The 20,497-nt window shown below is 37.2% G+C and overlaps 1 protein-coding gene across 15 annotated transcripts in view; it reads right to left on the reverse strand.

Annotated features, from left to right (window-relative positions):
- MYCBP2 (MYC binding protein 2) overlaps positions 1 to 20,497 on the reverse strand; it is a 371,029-nt gene that overhangs the window by 213,046 nt on the left and 137,486 nt on the right. For all 15 annotated transcript variants that reach the window (XM_077158462.1, XM_077158472.1, XM_077158469.1 and 12 more), the window contains one exon: positions 10,676 to 10,767. In XM_077158462.1, coding sequence (XP_077014577.1) covers positions 10,676 to 10,767 — 92 coding nt within the window. The remainder of the gene's footprint in view (positions 1 to 10,675; positions 10,768 to 20,497) is intronic.

Below are 20,497 nucleotides of genomic sequence, written 5' to 3' on the forward strand. Positions count from 1 at the left end.
CTGTGTATTAAGTCATTTAATATGTTAAAAAATCCTGCTTTCAGAATATAAAAGAATCGGAATTACTTTACACCAAATTACTGGATAAATGTTAAAATCTTTTGCCTCAATCTCAGGAACATGGAATTGATGCTCACACCTGTACTCCATTTATTCCAAGATTGCATCATTGTGGAATATCATGTCAGCATCCTCAGCATTCATTTGAAAAACGAGAAATATTCCAATTTTGTTAATAGCCATGTGTGTCTCTTGCTAAAGAGCGCTTCCTTGATCCAGGCTTTCCTTTATCCATGGTTTTTAAAATTTTGTGATTCTGGTATCTTCCTTTTTGACTTAAACCTTTTCAGACAAGGGAATCCTAATATTTATGTTGTCTCCTTAAACAAATAAACCTTACATGTAATGTAATTATACTTTCCTTAACTCTTCTAATTCATCCTAGGTGTTTGTGTATTGATAGTTTATTTGAATATTATTTGATTAATTAGGCAGAATGGTTTAATGGAAAAATATCACAACTGGAACTCAAGACCTATGTTTTCAGTCAATCCCTTAACCTCTTTGTGCCCCTTTCATCTATAAGATGAAAGTAATTTGACTTGCTACCTACTTGGATATTTTTATGAAGAAAGTGAGAAAATAGATGTAAAATTGCTTTTAAAAGATTCTTTTGAACAGCGCTCTATAAACATAAAAATCAATAAATCTGAGCTTATAACTTGGCCCTTACTGAACTGCTTACAACAACTGTGAACACTGAGTGAAAAAGCACTGAATGGAACCTAGAATTGTAAGTTTCAGCCTTGCCAGTTATTGGCTTACTGATTTTGGATAATTTATTTCTTTTAATTTCAGCTTCATTGTCAAAGTGAAGGAATAGTGATGGTCAGTGTGGTAAGTTAACAGTATTTTGAGAAAAGCTATCTTGAGAGATTGACATGAAAAATTCAAATATAACAGATGAAATTAGAAATGACCAGCCCTAAGGAATAAAATAAGTACATGGCTGAGGAGGCATAAAGCAAGTTGCCTCCTCCTCATATTCACATATGCACATATATCCCCACCCCTCCCAGAATAAGTTCAAAGTTAGTCAAGGGGGGAGCATTGTTATTTGAGAAGAGGTCTGAAGGATGAGAAGGAGACAGTCACTGGAAGATAAAAAAGAATGTGTCTGAAATAGAGAAAATAGCCATGGAAAAGCTCTAGGGTGGGACATGAGCATGTCTGGGTCCCACTTCAGAATGAAGTTCATATGAGTGGAACTGTGTGAGGCGGGAGAGAGTGGGAAAAGACAAGGTTACAGAGGTAGGGAAGGGCCAGCACACTTAGGAGCCTCGTGATAGGAAGCTTTTTTGGGAAATAAGTAGGGTATTAACATGTAAGACTTAAAAGATCACTCAGGCTATTGTGTGAGAATGGATTGTACAGAAACAAGAGTGACAGTGGAGAATCAGTTATGAGACGTGTAATAGTTCAGACTAATAATCATGGTGACTGCATCAGGTTGGCAGCTGTGAAGGAAGTGAGAAGTAGCTGATTGTGAGAGATATGTTTTGAAGTTGAACTTGTAGGACATATTGATGGACTGGTTAGTAGTCAAGAGCTCTGTAAACAGCATGGGCTTTGACATAAGGCTTTGGGTCCAGATGCCCACACTGATCCTTGTTAAGCTGGCTACGTGATTTTACCAGGCCTTACTTTCCACATTTGTAAAATAGGTGTGAAATAATAGCTCCTACTTAAAAGATTTGTTTTAATATCAAATGAAGTAATCCATGTGTGGTGGTTTGAAACTGTATGTATTCCAGAAAAACATGTCCTCAAATTTAATCCATTCCTGTGGATGTAGACCCACTGTAACTAGGACCTCTTGATGAGGTCACTTCAGTTAAGGTGTGACCCACCTCATTCAAGATATGTCCTAATCCTCTTACTGGAGTCCTTTATAAAAGAATGTAATTCAGATGGAGAGAGAGAGCCAAGGAAACAAGAAGCTGAAATCAATGAAACCTGGAAGAGACTAGCAGACGCTACAATGTGTCTTGTCTTGCCATGTGACAGAGGAGCCAAGGACTGCCAACAGCTGGTCTTTGGGAAGAAAGCATTGTCTTAAGATGCCATGATTTGGACATTTTCAGAGCCTCAAAATTGTAAAATAATAAATTTCCACTGTTGAAGATAAAAAAAAAAAGCATGGGAAAGAAGTCAAAACAAATAATAGTGATTTGTATTATGGTGATGGAATGACATTTCTTCTCTCCCTTGTTGAATTCTAAAACTTGCTTAAATGTTACAAAACTTTTATATTACAGTAAGACAAAAAAATCTTAACTGCTATAAAATACTATGTAACTTTTGTTGGTAAATGAAAAACTGAACACTAGTTTTTAAGTTCATTCATTCAACCAAAGTAATTTGAGAAGTAGCAGGATGTCATGGTTAAGAAATGGCTCTGAAATCTAATGGTCTAGGTATAAGGTGCCTGACCTAGTTACTATACCATCACAGTACCTCAGTTTCTTCATCTGTACAACAAGGATGAAATTAAAATCTAATTTATTCTGGGGATTGAGCTAATTTGGTAAGGTGTTTCAAACAAAGCCTGTCTCATGGTAACCACACAAAAATGGGTGCTAATATTATCTGTCACATATGAGAAATCATGCCTAGGTACTATACAGATAAAAAAATAAATCTACAAAAAAATACGGCTGATTTGGGAAGATGGTATGGTAGGAGCTCCAGGACACAGTCCTTCTACCCAAACAACTATTAAACAGGCAGGAACTGTCTGAAACAACTATTTTGAAACTCTGGAGGCTAGAATAACACTGTGTAACATCCAAAGAACAGTAGGAGGAAGAAGCTGATAAATTACGGTAAAAAAGTAAATTACTCTCTGTGCATGGTAGTTACCGGCGCCCATATCACCACACTCATGGCAGACCTTTACTGAGTGTGGTGACAGACAGGGACATAAATATCATTTTCCCCAAGAACAGGGGTAGGCATGAATACTGATCATGATTTTAATTAGCATAATCGGATCACTGGGGGCTGGGCACTGAGGGTAGCCATTATTTCAAACTGCCCAGTACACGGGTGGTGGTGAGATTTAAAGGTGGTGTGCTTCCTCAGGAATGCGGATGGCAGTCAGTTGAAGGAGAACATCTGTGGGGTAGGCCAGGAAAGCTCAGCCATCAAAGAAGGTTTTGATGCCTTTCCTGATCCCTTTCCCCAGGGCATCTTGGAGTTAGTGTACACCTCCTTTGTGTGTCCATAACCCTGTTATGGCTCGGAAAAACTGACTTGGGAAAGTCTACTACATTGTGTCCTCGTCCTAGAATTTAAGCTTCAGCAGCTTGCAACAACATAAGGAGTGTAAAAAAATACAGCATCAGAGTCTAAAACAAAGGCCCGCCAGCTTACAGGAGAGGGAGATCTGTTTCTTGGGAAACAAGGGGGCAACTGAACTCCTGCAAATAGAAAAACTAAAAACAGTTAACAAGCAAAAGCCCAGGACAAGACAAAGACACATAAGAAAGGGAAAAACCGGCACACTGCATTCGCCTTGGACAGACCTCCCTGACTGGAGGACCAAAGCTCAAGAAAATCCCTATCTTATCACTGGCTGGTTATAAAACCAAGAAACAGGTACCTCAAGAAATTAGCCTCAGAATTAATATCTTTTATTAAAATACACAGTGCCAACAAAAGAGTACATGACAAAGAAAGATGAATCCATGGCTCCTCAAAAGGGAGAAGATACAAATTCAGAAAATGCCAATGAGGAAGATAAGAATGTAGACATATTGAAAAAAATATTTTAAAAAATGATCTTTAAAATTTTCAAGGAAAAGAAAGAAAATATAGAGAAAGAACTAAAAGATTTCAGGTAAACAGAGAATAAGTACAGAGATAAAATTTTTAAAGGGACCAAGCAGAACTACTGGAATTAAAAACCACAAAAATAGAAATAAAAAATATCTGGGAGGGATTCAAGAGCAGGGTAGAGCTGGCAGAAGAATCAGTGATCATGAAGAAAAGATACTAGAAATGAGTCAGGCTGAGGAGCTGCAAGAAAAAGTAGATATTAAAAGCAAAAATAGCCTGAAACACCTCTGGGACACCATCAAGTAAACCGATACAAAATTACAGGACTCCCAAAAGAAGAAAGGGGCAGTCTTTTCCCTTTCTTTGACTAGAAGGACTAGTCAAAGAAATAATGACAGGGAACTTTCCAACTTCTCAAATGTGATAAGTCACTTATATCATATGTGAATATGCACTTCTAAGAGGCCCAGAGAACACCAAACAATATAAGCATGAAGAAATACACACCCCATCATACACTGATCACAGTATTCAATACAAAAGACAAGGAGAGAGTTCTGAAAGCTACAAGAGAAAAACAATGTGTCACATACAAGGGAATCCCAATTAGATTGGCTTGCAAATTCTCATCAGAAACCATTAAGGCAGTGGGTTGAAATGCTTAAAGTGCTGAATGGAAAACACATGCCAGCCAAGATTTTATATCTGGTAAGATTAAGACATTCTCAGATAAATGAAAGGTGAGGCAGTTCATTACTACCTAGACCTGTCCTACAAGCAATGCCTAAGAGCATTCTTCAGATTGAAAAGAAAGGACAAGACAGTGGTTCACAGTGAAATAAAGACCGGTGATAACGGTAATCATTTGGGTAATTATAAATGCCAGTATTATCGTAGTAACTCCACTTTCTAGTGGTGCTAAAATGTAAAAGGATAAAAAGTAATCATAAATCTGTGCTTCTGGACATACAATGTACAAAGATAGAAGTGGTAACAAGTACAAAAAAATGGTGAGGGACAGAGGGGTATAGAAAAATGAAATATGTATGCTATGGAAGTGAAGTTGGTATCAAATCAAATTTAGTTATTATATACCTAGGATATTACATTTTAATGTAATTATTACATGGTAACCCCAAGGAATAAAGATGAAAAATACACCCAGATAGAAATGAAAAGGCACTCTATATGGTAGAACATAGAAAAGCAAATAAATATAAAAATAGGCTTTAATGGAAGTGATGGATAAAAAATGTATACGACTTGCAAAGGCTATATTATCAGTAGTGACTTTAAATGTAAACAGATTAAACTCTCCAGTCAAAAGGCAGAGATTAGCAAATTGGATAAAAAGAAGTATGACTCAACTATATGCTGCCTGCAATGGACTAATCTTAATGTCAAGGATACATGTAAGTTGGGGGTAAAAGGATGCAATAAAGAATACCATGCAAGTATTATATACTGATAAAGGGAACAATTCAGTAGAAAGCTACTAACAATTATAAATATATATGCAACTAAATAGCAGAGCCTCAAAATATATGAAACAAACACTAACAGATTTGAAGGGAAAAACAGACTCCAGTCTCCTACTATTTTAATACACCACTCTTAATAATGGGTAGAACACCTACTCAGGAGAAAAGCAAGAAAATTCAAGAATTGAATGATGCTCTAAACCAACTAGACCTAACAGACACAAACTTTACCTAATAAGAACAGAATATATATTTTTCTCAAGTGCATGTGGATGGCCATATGTTGAGTCCAAAACAAGTCTCAATAAATATAAAAAGAGTGAAGTACAATACATGTTCACCAACCACAACAGACCGAAGCTAGAAATCAATAACGATGGCAAAATGAAAAATTTACAGATATGTGGAAATGAAACAATATACTCTTAAAGAACCAATGGGTTAAAGAGGAAATCAGAAACAAAACTAGAAAATATCTTGAGGCAACTGAAAATGAAAACAGAACATACTAAAATTTATGGGAAGCAATGAAGGCAGTGCTGAGAGGGAAATTTACAGTTTAAATGCTTGTATTAAAAATCAAGAAAGACTTCAAAGCAGAGACTTAATCTCACAGTCAGAAGAACCAGAAAAAGAGCAAACTTAAAGTCTGAGCAAACTCAAAGTGAGCAGAAGGAAGGAAATAACAAAGATTAGAGCAGAGATAAATGAATTAGAATAAAAAAAAACTAGAGAGTTAAAAAAACAAAGTTTAATTCTTTGAAAAGATCAATATAATTGACAAAACTTTAGCTAGATTGAGAAAGAAGCAAAAAGAATACAAATAATGAAAATTACAATATAATTTGAAAAGGGGAACAATACTACACACCCTGTTGGGAAAAAAATGTGCTATAAGAGGATACTATGACCAACTGTATGACAACAAATTAGAAAATCCAGATGAAATGGACAAATTCTTAGAAAAACACAAACTACATGGGTTGACTTAAACAGAACTGGAGGATCTCAAAAAATCAATTACCAGCAAAGAGACTGAGTTAGTAATAAAAAACCTCCCAATGAAACCAAGGACCAGACACTTCATAGGGTAATTATACCAAACATTACAGGAAGATTTAATTCCAACTCTGCTCAAAGTATTCAAAATAAATTGAAGAGAAGGGAATACTCTCTAACTTACTCTATGAGGCCAACATTACTCTAATACCAAAGCCAGATAAAGATACCAGAAGAAAACTACAGAATAATATATTGTAGGAATATATACCAAAAATTCTCAACGAAATACTAGCAAACCAAATCCAACAGTATATTAAAATAATTATATACCATGATCAAGTGAGAGTTATTCTAGTTTTGCAAGGCTGGTTCAACATAAGAAAATCAACTACTATGAAACACCACCATTAACAGGATACATGAAAAAAACACATAATCATCTCAACTGATGCAGAAAAGACATTTCAAAAATACAGTACTATTTCTTGATAAAAACACTTAGAATACGAGAAATAAAACGAAACTTTCTCAACATGATAAAGAAAATACATGAAAAGCCCATAACTAATTTCCCACTTAATGGTGAAAGACTGAAATCTTTCCCTCGAAGATCAGGAACAAAAGAAGGATGTCCATTGTCACCACTGTTATGCAACATTGTACTGGAAGTACTAGCCAGAGCAATCAGGCAAGAAAAAGACATAAAAGGCATCCAAGCCAGAAAAGAAGATGTAAAACTTTCCCTATTTGCAGATTAAATGATCCTACATAAAAAATCCTGAAAAAATCCATAACAGAGTTCTGAGAGTTAAGTCAAATCAGCAAAGTGTCAGGGTACAAGATAAACAGCCCCAAATCAGTAGTGTTTCTATACACAAGCAATGAACGAGCAGAATACCATTCAGATAGTAATTAAAAGAATCCAATGTCTAGGAATAAATCTAACCAAGGATGTAAAGAACTTGTACACAGAAAATGACAAAATATTGTTAAAAGAAAAAAAAAGACCTAAGTAAATGGAAGGATATTCTGTGTTCAAGGATTGGAAGATTAAATATCATTAAGATGTCAATACTGGGCGGGCCACGGTAGCTCAGCAGGTAAGAGTGCTTGCCTGCCATGCCCAAGGATCCGGGTTCGATTCCCAGTGCCTGCCCATGTAAAAAAAAAAAGATGTCAGTACTACCTGAAGCAATACATAGATTCAATGCAATCCCAATCAAAATTTCAATAAACTTCTTTGCAGAAAGGGAAAAGCCAATCATCAAATTTATATGGGAGGGTAAGGGACCTTGAATATCTAGAGCTATCATGAAAAAGAAGAATGAAGTTGGAGGACTCACACCTCCCAATCTTATAATTTATTACAAAGGTAAGGTAATCAAAACAGTATGATATGAGCACAGGACAGACATACAGACCAATGAAAGTGAATTGAGAACTCAGAAATTAATGCTCACATTTACAGCCAATTGATTTTTAACACGATGGCAAAAACCACTCAACTGGAAAAGTAAAATCTCTTCAACAAATGGTGCTGGGTACTGGATCGCCATTTGCACAAAAAAGGTGAACCCCTACCTCACACCATATACAAAATCAACTCAAAATGCCTCAATGAAATAAATATAAGCACTAGAACTACCAAATTCCTAAAAGAAAATGCAAGGAAGCATCTTTAGGACCTCATGTCAGGCACTGGTTTCTTAGACCTTACACTCAAAGTACTAGCAACAAAAGCAAAAATAGATAAATAGGACTTCAAGAAAATTAAACTTTGTGCCTCAAGGATGTTATCATGGCAACAAAAAGACAATATACACAAAGGAAGAAAATATTTGGAAGCCATATTCAATAAAGAAATTAATATCCAGAACATATAAAGAAATTTTTCAAATTAACACAAAAAGACAAACAACCCAATTAAAAAATGGGCAAAAGACTTTAATAGGTATCTCCAAAGATATACAGATAGCCAAAAAGCACAAGAAAAGATATACAACATTCATATCCATTAAGGAAATGCAAATCAAAAGCACAATGAGATACCATTAGACTGGCTGCTATTAAAAAGGAAAAAAAAGGAAAGAAAGAAGTGTTGGAAGGGATGAAAAGAAATAGGAACATTCATTCATTCCTAAGAAAGCTAAGGACAGAAATAGTATAGGGCCTGGAAATTCCACTACTTGGTATATATACCCAAAACAACTGAAAGCTGGACTCAAATAGATATTTGCACACACCATTGTTCATAGTGGTATTCTTCATAATTACCATAAGATAGAAACAACCCAAGTATCCATCAACTGAATGGATAAATAAAATGTAGTATGTATACACAATAGAATATAATTCAGCTGTAAAAAGGAATGAAATCATGATAGATGTGTTAACATGGATGAGCCGAGAAGACATCAGGTTGTATGAAATAAGCCAGACATAGGGCAAATAGTGTATGATCTCACTGATTTGAGACAATCAGAATAAGCAACTCTCTGGAATCAAAATCTAGAATATAGTTTACTAGGGTATGGGTGGAGATAGGGAATGGGAAGTTAAGGCTTAAAATATATAAGGTCCCTATTTGGAATGATGGAAATGTTTAGGTAATAGATGGTGGTGATGTAGCACAACATTGTGAATGCAATTAACAGCAATGAAATACATATACATTATCTGAATGTGATTAAAAGGAGAAATGTTAGATTTTATATATGTTAACGGAACAATTTTTTTTTTTTAATTCATGGCATTATACAACACAAACAGGCAACCTTAAGTTAAACCTGGGACTTTAATTAAGAGGAAAACTACTATCATCAGTTGTAACAAATGCTCCCCCCCAATGCCAGGTGTTGGTGGTAGAATGTTGTATGGGAATTCTGTATTTTATGCATGACTGTTCTATAAATGCACAACTTCTCTAATAAAAGAAAAAATAAAAATTAGTAAAATAAAAAAATAGGTCTGACAGTTTGAGAGTTCTGGAAGTTTACTAATTTAAGAGGACAGAAAAGACATGTATATAAGTAGGGACATCTGATAAAGGATAACAGAAGAACATAAATTCTAGGTAATAGAGTGGAAGATTATGAAAGAGAAGGCATTTGAAAATTTTATTGGGTGTAGCTGAGATAGAGGAAAGAATGAAGGGCATTTCAGGAAAAGATGAGAATGGCATAAATGGATCTGTGGAGGTGTCTTCCTACATCCAGGACATAGTCAAGAAATGGAAATGAGTCCAGTTTGGTTAAAGCATTAGGAATGATATAGAAGAGTAGTATGTAGAAAGCAAGAAAAAAATGCTTTCTGACTACAGAAGTTCTTTTAGCCTTAGGAATCAAGGCTTTCTTTTAAGATGACTGATTCTCCAGACATGAAAGCATATACATCACATTTTTTGAGTTATAATCACATGCTCAAAGATAAAAGCTAAATGATAATTAAGTCTTCTTTAAAATTTAACTAATTAAATTTCCTGAAAATTTTCCTAATATTTATTTGTATAAAACATAAAGATTACTGAAAAAGGACCTCAATATATTAGTTAATGCCTAAACAGAAGACTTAACTCACATTTTCTTTAGGTTTACTATTTTGTCTCAAAACTATCTGATAAAATCAAACTCAATGCCTTACTACGTTATTTCAGACATTCACAAAAAATACGCATTTTTCAGTACCAAAACACTGAAAACAAGTCCACCAAACAAGATTTTCTTATCACAGTTATTGTTGGGAAGCATAGTGTATCATTGTTGCTATGAAACTCATTTTATGTCTTTTCTCACCATAATAGTCTGATTGACATCATTGAGATAATTTTTAAGATTGTATAGAGAAGAATGATGAAATCTAAGTCTCCCATTAGTTAGTGAATCTTCATAAATTAACATAGCGAATTTGGTAATCTCCCACGAGGTTGCAGCAAAGTTGGTCACCTCTTCAAGTGTGTGATAATTTAGCCTACACTATTGGCATGGGGTCAGACTACAGAGATATACATGACAGTACATAAATAGTGCTATAGGTAACATAATTCTAGGCAGGATCACATATAACAGGTGTTCTCTAAGAGAGGTATAAAAATTAAACTAACAATTATATGTATATTTCCATTTTATTTTCAGTGCACAAACAATCTTACAAAATAAAAAATATGAAAAGAATACTATTAGTTTTAATGTAACATTGTAAAAAGTAATACTTAAGTGACCTAGTATATAATTTAATTTCTGGTATTAGGAGAGACTGTTCAAAACTTCCTTTTTAAATTATGTTTTATTAATTTATAATGAATTTTTAACTTTAAGAATATAAGGGTTACATTAAATAATGAATAAATCATTTACCTAGCAGCACAGTCATAAGCCAAGACATCAGTCTCTGCAAGAAGGTCTCCATCAGTTTCATGATCTCCTCCATCAGGACCCAACTCAAACAGCTGGAAAAAGGAGAAAACATATTTTGCCCAATCATTCAGTTATATAAATCTGCTGAATAATCTGTTTATAATTTTGTGAATGTCCAATATAAGCTGGACTACATAGAATGTAAAACTGCTTTTTCAATAATATCAAGTGAAATATACATTTAAATTAAGAGACATATACAAAGTGTTATGGTCTACATTAATCTTGGTTTTCCTATTTTATACTTATATTCTTATAAAATACTTTCCTATTTTCCTACTTCCATCAAATGCTAAAAATAGCTCTGTACAAAGTTTTTTTTGATAAGTCAAAAGGAAGATTTTTACAAAATTTATTTATATGTAAAATTTTCTGTAATAGTAATAGAGATAGATTTATGAGTACTCATGGCTGTAAATATGTGAAAATAGCTAATAGGGAATTTACATTCATCAAACCAGACTTTGATTCATTAAATGGCATAAAACACCTGCCTACAATAAAATGCAAATTAAACAGGGTCCTTCTGCCATCTGAGAGTGTTGACTTGAACTTAGATGGGTTACTTCCTACAAATAAATAAGGCATTTGTTTTCTTAAGAGCTAAGAGCTCTAAGTCAAATGCAAGTTTCTATCAGGTTTTCCTTTGTGGTCACAGCTGAAATGAGGGACAGTTAGAGATGAGATTTAACTTGCTTTCCTGGACTACATTACACTATACTGAGTAAGTAATAATAGGCTAAGAATCGATGATACTTAAAGACCTCTGAAACTCATAGATTCTATTGTAATTTATCCAAAGAGTTTTGAACCTGGTTTAAACATCTGAAGGAGGTGAGGACTGCTAAGGTAAAATCTACAGTGTTCAAGTTTTGCAATTAGAATGCCTAGGGTAGAATCCTGCTTCACTACTACCAGCTGTGAGATCCTGGGACTCATTTTTTTCTTATTCATAAAAGAGGGGTAGATACTAACAGTGCCCACTTCATAACAGTTATGAGAATTAAATGAAATAACACCTGTGAAAGACTTAGAAAACTAAAAAATAGGGCTGGAAAATGTTAACCATGGGACGAGAGGGGAGCAAAAGAAGATAAAGACCCTAAAAGATAGGGGGAAAAAAATTCTTCAAAGTAATATTGCATGTGAAAAGGAGTGATGAAGAGAACAGGGGAAAAAAGTTATAAAAAAAAAAAAAGAGAGGACCATAGCGTACAGGAAAAAAGGCAAGAAGATACCAAGAGAAGAAAAGGATGTGAAATGAAGTAAAAATAAGGAAGAATTATAGGAAGTGGTCTTCTTAAAAAAAATTGACTATTCATATTTTAAAAACCCTCTTATTTCTCTGTGAACTATAATAGGTGAACTACAAGAAAGGCAGTTTCTCATACCACTGATAAGGAAGAAAAGGTGTCACTAAAATTTACTGAACAGACACTGTGCTGGATGTCTTCATTTTCAACTATATGCTAATAACATGGAAATCTTTCTCCAGCTCAGATCTCCTTATTTAATTTCAGCCTATTATTCTCAAGTTACTGGATTCCCCAAGACAGCTCAATTTCACCAGTTCTGAAGTGACATATATCACTCTGCTCTTATCTTACCTATTTCCAGAACTGGTATCGTTCAAATAAAAAAATCTGTGACTAATTCTGTTTCCCATATCTCTTTCCTATCACTGTATATATTCTAATCCTGGTACCAAAGCCTGTCCATTAAACCATATACTGCTACTTTCTAGAATATTTCAATAAGACTTAGTCATCTTACCTCCAATCTTGCCTCCCTCTAACTCATGTTCCATGAAGTTGACGGTTTTGTTTGATTTAAAATGACCTTTAGTACTCTTTCAAAAATGAGATAATTATCAGGATACTTTCTTAATCTAAGATTCTTCAGTGGTTCCCCATCTTCTTCTTAGCATGACACAAAGATTCATAATGATTTTCTCTAACCTGGATCCTAGTTTATATTCAACAAGTATATCTGCATATATACTGTGTGCCTGGCCTGCTTCTAGGAACTAGGCATAGAGCCATGATTAATACAAACAAAAAAATGGCGTGTGTGTGTGCATGTGTATATGTGTGTGTACTTGGAGTATATGGTAGACAAAAATATTTATACTTCTAAATAGGTTGACCAGAAAGTCAAGACCTGAAGGTCATGAGGAAGTGAGAAACACAGCTAGTGAAGTAAATTCTAGTTAGAAGGAACAGCATGTGCAAAGGTCCTGGGACTTGATTTCCCTGGCATGTTTGACAAACAAGAAGTGGACCAGTGTGTCTGGATTAAAGTAAAATATCTACTATAAAACAGGCTCAGAGATGTGATGCAGGACAGCTTTAGTACGGTCTTGTAGGCCTTATAAGGCTGTTGGCTTTCTTCTGGAAGTTTCTGAACGTAAGATTAAATGCTCTGATACACACTGTAACAATCACTCTGACTGCTATGTTTCAAATAGACTGAAGGAGGCAGGACAGAAGTAAAACACCAACAATGTAATAGTCTGGATGAGAATGGATGTGACTTGGACCAGGGTGGTACCAGTGACAGTTTTTAGAAGTGGTTAGATTCTGAATTTATTGGACAGTGTAGTCAACAACATTTGCTGCTGAAATAGATGTGGGTGTGAAAGAAAGAGAAGAGTCAAGGATGATTCCAAGATTTTGTACATGAACAACTGGTAGAATGAAGTTAACTCCAATCTAAGACAGTTAACTAGTATGGGAAAGAATGTGGAAATAGCAAGATCAGAACGGATTTTGAACATGTTCCATTCAAAATGCTTTTTAGTTTTCAAAGTTGAGATGTAGAGTAGACAGTTGGATATATGACTTGAGAGGTCTGACCTCTCTCAGGGAGTCATTAGATGAAAAAATTTAACACTGTAAGGTTGGATCACTCTGAGGGTTAGTATATACTTAAAAAATGTATTCGAGAACTGAGTTCTGGGCATTCCATAATTTAGAGGTCAGAGAGATGATGACAGGAGGAAAACTTAGGTACGGTGTTGTAATGGTCAGCTTCATGTGTCAACCTAGCCAAGCGGTGGTACCTGTTTGTCTGATTGAGCAAGTGCTGGCCTGTCTGTTATGATGAGGACATTTCAAAGAATTAGATCATGATCACATCAGATGCATCCACAGCTGATTCCATTTGTAATCAGCCAAAGGGGAGTGCCTTCTGCAATGAGTGATGCTCAGTCTGATCACTGGAAGCCTTTTAAGGATTCAGAAGAGACAGGCTCGCTTCCTGCTTCGGCTGGTGAGACTCTCCTGTTCGTCCAAACTCTCCATCATAATCGTCAACTTCACAGCCTGCCCTGTGGAATTTGGACTCTGCATTCTTGCGGTCACGTGAGACACTTTTATAAATTTTATATTAGCGAGTGTTCCCTGTTGATCCTGTTTCTCTAGAGAACCCTAACTAATACATCTTGGTACCAGGTGTGGTTCTTAAGAAACAGAATCTTAAAAATGGGTTTTGATGAATGGTTTTCTACTCTGACTGGACTCAAGGCACTAAGGACTCTACTTCCCGTAATCAGAATGACACTCTCAATCCATGGAGTGAGTTGGCAAAAGAGATAGTCAAAATATCCCCATTCGATTCTCCTAATGCTTCGCTTGTACGAAGCCAGGCTCTGGTGGATAATGTTATTGTCACCTTTACAGAGTTTTGTGGAAATAAGAGGTATAGAGATGTTGGCTGGTTGTTGTTAGATACACTGGCTACACTAAGGAGTGAAAGGGATGGGCTTAAGCCTTCAAACGAGAAGCTTAAGTGTCATCTGACAGATGTAGAAGTTTCTATGAGTATCCCAAAGGAAAATCTTATTTCCTGTAGCCGTACACTTGAGGTCTATGAAAATCAGACTCAGAATCTTATTGGTATAGTAACAACTTTATGACGTAAACTGAAATCTCAATGTTGCATGCTGTCTGCTGTTAAAGTGAGGGCGTTGATTGGAAAGGAGTGAGACCCTGAAAAACAGGGTGGTGACATATGGATTGATAATGATGTCGGGAGTGAGGTTGAAACCCTAGGTCATGCTGAGTCTTCTCTAGATAACCCTGTAATAGTTTGCCCTGAGGACATAGCCACCCCACCTCCAGCCTGCCTTGAGGAGTTGGCCACCCAACCTCCTCCTTAAGGGATTAACCCTAAAGTGATTAGTCCTGTTTCACCAGATGAAACTGCAAATGAAGGCCCTGAACCAAATGGCTTGGAAGATATTTCTAAATCTTTTCATGACCCACCCCACCACCCCTCATTTCTTTCAGACCTGTAACTAAAGTCCCAACAGGCCCCTAAAGGTGAGGTACAAAGTATCAGACATTAGGAGGTACATTATACTCCAAAAGAACTGTGTGAGTTTTCCAATTCATATAGACAGAAATCAGGGGAATATGTGTGGCAATAAGGGTGTGGGATAATGGTGGGAGGAATATAAAGCTGAATCAGGCTGAATTTATTGATATGGGTCCACTAAGCAGAGATTCTGCATTCAATATTACAGCTCGAGAGGTTAGAAAAGGTATTAACAGTTTGTTTGGATGGTTGGTTGAAACATGGATCAAAAGGTGGCCGACATTACCTGAGGTTGAAATGCCAGAACTGCCCTGGTATAATGCAGATGAGGGGATCCAGAGGCTTAGAGAGACTGGAATGTTGGAGTGGATTTGTCATGCAAAACCTGCCCTTACACCCCAGAAATGTCTGGAGGATGCACCTTTTACCAGAAGAGTGAGAATAAATTTGTGAGACTAGCACCATCATCCCTGAAGAGCTCTATGGTTGTACTTCTCTGTAGGTCAGATATTACTGTAGGAAGTATTGTCACTGAGCTGGAATCCTTAAACACAATGGGGATGATGGGATCCCGAGTTGGCAGAAGCCAGGTGGCAGCACTTAATTGCCGAAGACAGGATAGATGTGGCTATTATAATAGACAGCAAACTCAAAGCTGGCATCAAAATTATATGACTCACAGAGATTTGTGGCATTGGGTAGTAAATCATGGGGTACGTAGAAATACAATAGAAGGGTAATCTACTAAACTCTTGTTTGAGCTGTACAAGCAAAAGAGTTCTAGGTCAAGTGAACAGAAGTCTAACCTGAATTAGAAAAACACAGAGTCACGGCCCCTTAATCAATTTCCAGACTTGAAACAGACCCAGAACCCTTTGAATGAAGGAAAGGTCCCTTTTGGGGGAGAACCCTGTTATACTGCCACAAATTTATACTGTTAATCTTCCTCCAAGCCTTCCCCGAGGAGACCGATGGCCTTTTACCAGGGTAACTGTGTGCTGGGGAAAAGGAAATGACCAGATATTTCGGGGATTATTAGACACTGGTTCAGAAGTGACATTAATTCTGGGAGACCCAAAACGTCACTCTGGACCACCAGTCAGAGTGGGGGCTCATGGAGGCCAGGTGATCAATGGAGTTTTAGCTCAGGTCTGTCTCACAGTGGGTCCAGTGGGCCTCCGGATACATTATGTAGTTATTTCCCCAGTTCCAGAATGTATAATTAGTATAGACATACTGAATTGGCAGTATCCCCACATTCTAACTCTAACTTGTGCAGTGAGGGCTATAATAGTGGGAACGGCCAAGTGGAAGTCACTAGAACTGCCCCTACCTAGCAAAATAGTCAGAAGCAATACCAATTCCTGGAGGGATTGCAGAGATTACTGCCACTCTTAAGGACTTGAAGGATGCAGGAGTGGTGATTACCACCACATCCCCATTCAACTCTCCTATTTGGCCTGTGCAGAAAACAGATGGGTCTTGGAGGATGACAGTGGATTATCGTAAGCTCAACGAGGTAGTAACTCCAATTGCAGCTGTTGTTCCAGATGTGGTATCACTGCTTGAGCAAATCAGTACATCCCCTGGTACCTGGTATGTAGCTATTGATCTGGCAAATGCATTTTTATCAATAGCTGTTAGTAAGGACCACCAGAAACAGTCTGCTTTCAGCTGGCAAGGTCAGAAATATACTTTCACTGTTTTACCTCAGTGGTATATCAACTCTCCAGCCCTCTGACATAATCCTGTCAGCAAGGACCTTGATCATTTCTCCCTCCCACAAGAAATCACAGTGGTCCATTGTATTGATATCATGTTGATTGGACCTAGTGGCAAGAAGTAGCAACTGCTCTAGACTTACTCGTAAGGCATTTGTGTGTCAGAGGATGGGAGATAAATCCAAGAAAAATACAGGGGCCTTCCACCTCAGTGAAATTTCTAGGTGTGTCCAGTGGTGTGGGGCATGTTGAGATATCGCTTGTAAGGTAAAGGAGAAGTTGGCCCCTCCTACGACCACAAAAGAGACACAACGCCTGTTTGGTCTCTTTGGATTTTGGTGACAACATATTTCTCACTTGGGTGTGCTCCTCTGGCCCGTTTATCGAGTGACCAGAAAAGCTGCTAATTTTGAGGGAGAACCTGAACAAGAGGAGGCTCTGCGACAGGTCCAGCCTGCTGTACAAGCTGCTCTGCCACTTGGGCCCTGTGATCCAGCAGATCCAATGGTGCTGGAAGTGTCAGTGGCAAATAGAGATGCTGTCTGGAGCCTCTGGCAGGCCCCTATAGGAGAATCACAACGCAGACCCTTAGCATTTTGGAGCAAAGCCTTACCATCTGCTGCAGATAACTACTCTCCTTTTGAGATACAGCTTTTGGCCTGCTACTGGGCCTTAGTCAAGACTGAACGCTTAACCATGGGCCACCAAGTTACCATGAGACCTGAATTGCCTATCATGAGCTGGGTGTTGTCTGACCCACCAAGCCATAAAGTTGGGTGTGCACAGCAGCACTCTACTGTAAACTGGAAATGGTATATATGAGATAGGGCCAGAGCAGATCCTGATGGCTCAAGTAAGTTACATGAAGAAGTGGCCTAAATGCCCATGGTCTCCACACCTGCCACATTACCTTCTCTTTCCCAGACCAGAGCTATGGCCTCTTGGGGAGTTCCTTAAAAACTGACTGAGGAAGAGAAAACTCGGGCCAGTGTACAGATGGTTCAGCGCGATATGCAGGTACCACCTGAAAGTGGACAGCTGCAGCACTACCACCCCTTTCTGGGGTGTCCCTGAAGAACAGTGGTGAGGGGAAATCCTCCCAGTGGGCAGAACTTCGAGCAGTGCACCTGGTTGTTCATTTTGCTTGGAAGGAAAACTGGCCAGTGGCGCGTTTGTATACTGGCTATTGCTAATTGTTTGGCTGGATGATCAGAGACTTGGAAAGACCATAATTGGAAAATTGGTGACAAAGAGGTCTGGGGAAGAAGTATGTGGATAGATTTTTCTAAGTGGGCTAAAAACATGAACGTATTTGTGTTCCATGTGAATGCGCACCAGAGGGTGACTTCAGCAGAGGAAGGTTTTAATAATCAAGTGGATAAGATGACCCGTTCTGTGGATACCAGTCAGTCTCTTTTCCCAGCAACTCCTGTCATTGCTCAATGGGCTCATGAACAAAGTGGTCATGGTGGTAGGGATGGAGGTTATGCATGGACTCAGCAACATGGACTTCCACTCACCAAGGCTGACTTGGCTACAGCCACTGCTGAGTGCCCAATGTGCCAGCAGCAGAGACCCACAGTCAGCCCCCGATATGGCACCATTCCCCCGAGGTGACCAGCCAGCTACATGGTCAGTCAAGTGAAGAAACTATTTCAAAGAAAAAAATCAACAGCATTAAATTCTGATTGGTCAAGGAAAATAAGGACTGAGACCTGACCCCTAGATTTAGTAATACAGAAGTCATGAGGTCTTTTACAGGAAGTGTTTCACTAGACTGGTGGGGCAAAAGCTTGACCGAGTGAGTAGGCTCAAGAAGGACTGAGAAGAGAGAGAATAAAGAAAGTACAGAAATTTCTTCATGAGAGGCTAATAGGTACTAAAACAAAAAAATCGCTGTTTCTACTGCTCAGAATGCTACCCCTACTGCTGGATCTTACTCATTCTCTTGGTCTCTACTTAAACGTTACATACACAGAAAGTGTTCTCTGGCCATTTCATGTGAAGTAGGCTAGCCTTCTCTGCTAATTACTTTCTCACATATCATTCAATTTATTAATTATATAAAACAAACCAAAATCTTTTGTCTATTTGGGATAGCACCATCCCCAACACCTAACAAATCCTGGGACATAGTTGGTGTCTGATAAACTTTGTAAAATGTGATATGAATGAATGACTAAATTTTGTTTCCTTCACTCAACAGTAAGTTCCCTGAAAGCAAGCACTAACCTGTTCATTACTATATCCCTGATGTAGAACACACTGAATGAAATCACAAAGGATGGAAAATTAAGGCATGTTGAAAACTATTAACTATCTGAAAAAGCTATTTAAATCACCCCTAATTTTCCTACTACATATTTATGAGGCTGGATTTTATTAAAATACTTCAACCAAAACAATATACTGCATATTTCTATTAAACCAGAGATTATAAAGATTGTCAAAGATGTAACACACCCCATTTCTCTCATGATATCCTTGTTTTGTTTGGTAAATGTTATTATTTCTCAAAAATATGTTACTTATGATGGCATCTTCTGGGCTTATTATTAGACTTAAATGAATTAATAAAAAGTTTTAAAATAACTTTTAATTTCTAATATGGTAAATATTAGTATAAACAAGTAAACAATAATAATGGTACCTTCAATACATTTTTAATTTAAAAGGGTCCTGAAACCAAAAAGTTTGAGAATAATGTACTAAGACCAGCTAAGTGGCTAGTCCAAGACAAATAACTGCCTAGGATAGTGACAGAAAGGGTTTTTTGTTGGGCAAGGGGAAATAAGAAGAGGAGCTATTAAGAAGGACATCCAGGTTTCTGGCTTATGTAACAAGTATTTGGTAAGTGGTACTATAGAAAGGGATCACTGAAAAAGAGCCAAGCTCTGGAGGAAGCACCGGAATTCAGTTTGAATAAAATGAGGGACATGCCATTAAGAAACTTACATGGAAACAGGTGAAAGAAGTCTGAGCTGGAGATAAAAATTTGGTATCAAGCTGATATTTACTAAAACTCTGGGCTTAGAAGAGAATGCCTAGGTGAAATAAAGGGAAAGAAAGAGGGCCTATGGAAACTCAAATATTCAGTAGACAGGGAGAAGAGAAAGAACCTACAAAGAAGTCCAAAGGAACAAGTAGAGGTATCAAAACAAAAAATCAAGAGGGGACTTACCCTAGAGAAAAAAAGCAAATCTTACAGAAGTGAAGAGAAGTGGAAAAAAACAACCACCTTTGTTGGGCCTTACACCACTCAATAAATACAAGACAAGATCATTTTCAGAGAATGAGAGGAGTAAAGAAGGATTTGAGGCTTGGAAAAGAAAAATAGGGCCAATATAAAAACAACATATGCAGGAAGGCCTCTATAATTCTATACTACCAACTACCAATGATAAGATCCACTACGGTGTTCAATATCCTAGAAACTCACAGGGCCAGGAAAAAGAAAACACCAGATGAGCTGAATGACACTCACCAAACAGTGATAATCAGAACGACATAACTCACCGAGTTTGTGTCTCCATCATGACTATGAATCAAAACAACTTAAAGTAATCATTTTGAAGCAGATGCATCAAAATGAGCCAAAGAGTAAGTCTATTTTTCTGTTATCAACATATTTATACTACATATTTCTTAATCATTATTCTGTCCTTATACCCTATATGACTATGGGTGCTTTTAATTTTTATTTTATTCATTTCTATACCAATCT

Source organism: Tamandua tetradactyla, chromosome 4, assembly GCF_023851605.1.
Source record: "Tamandua tetradactyla isolate mTamTet1 chromosome 4, mTamTet1.pri, whole genome shotgun sequence".
NCBI lineage: Eukaryota > Metazoa > Chordata > Mammalia > Pilosa > Myrmecophagidae > Tamandua > Tamandua tetradactyla.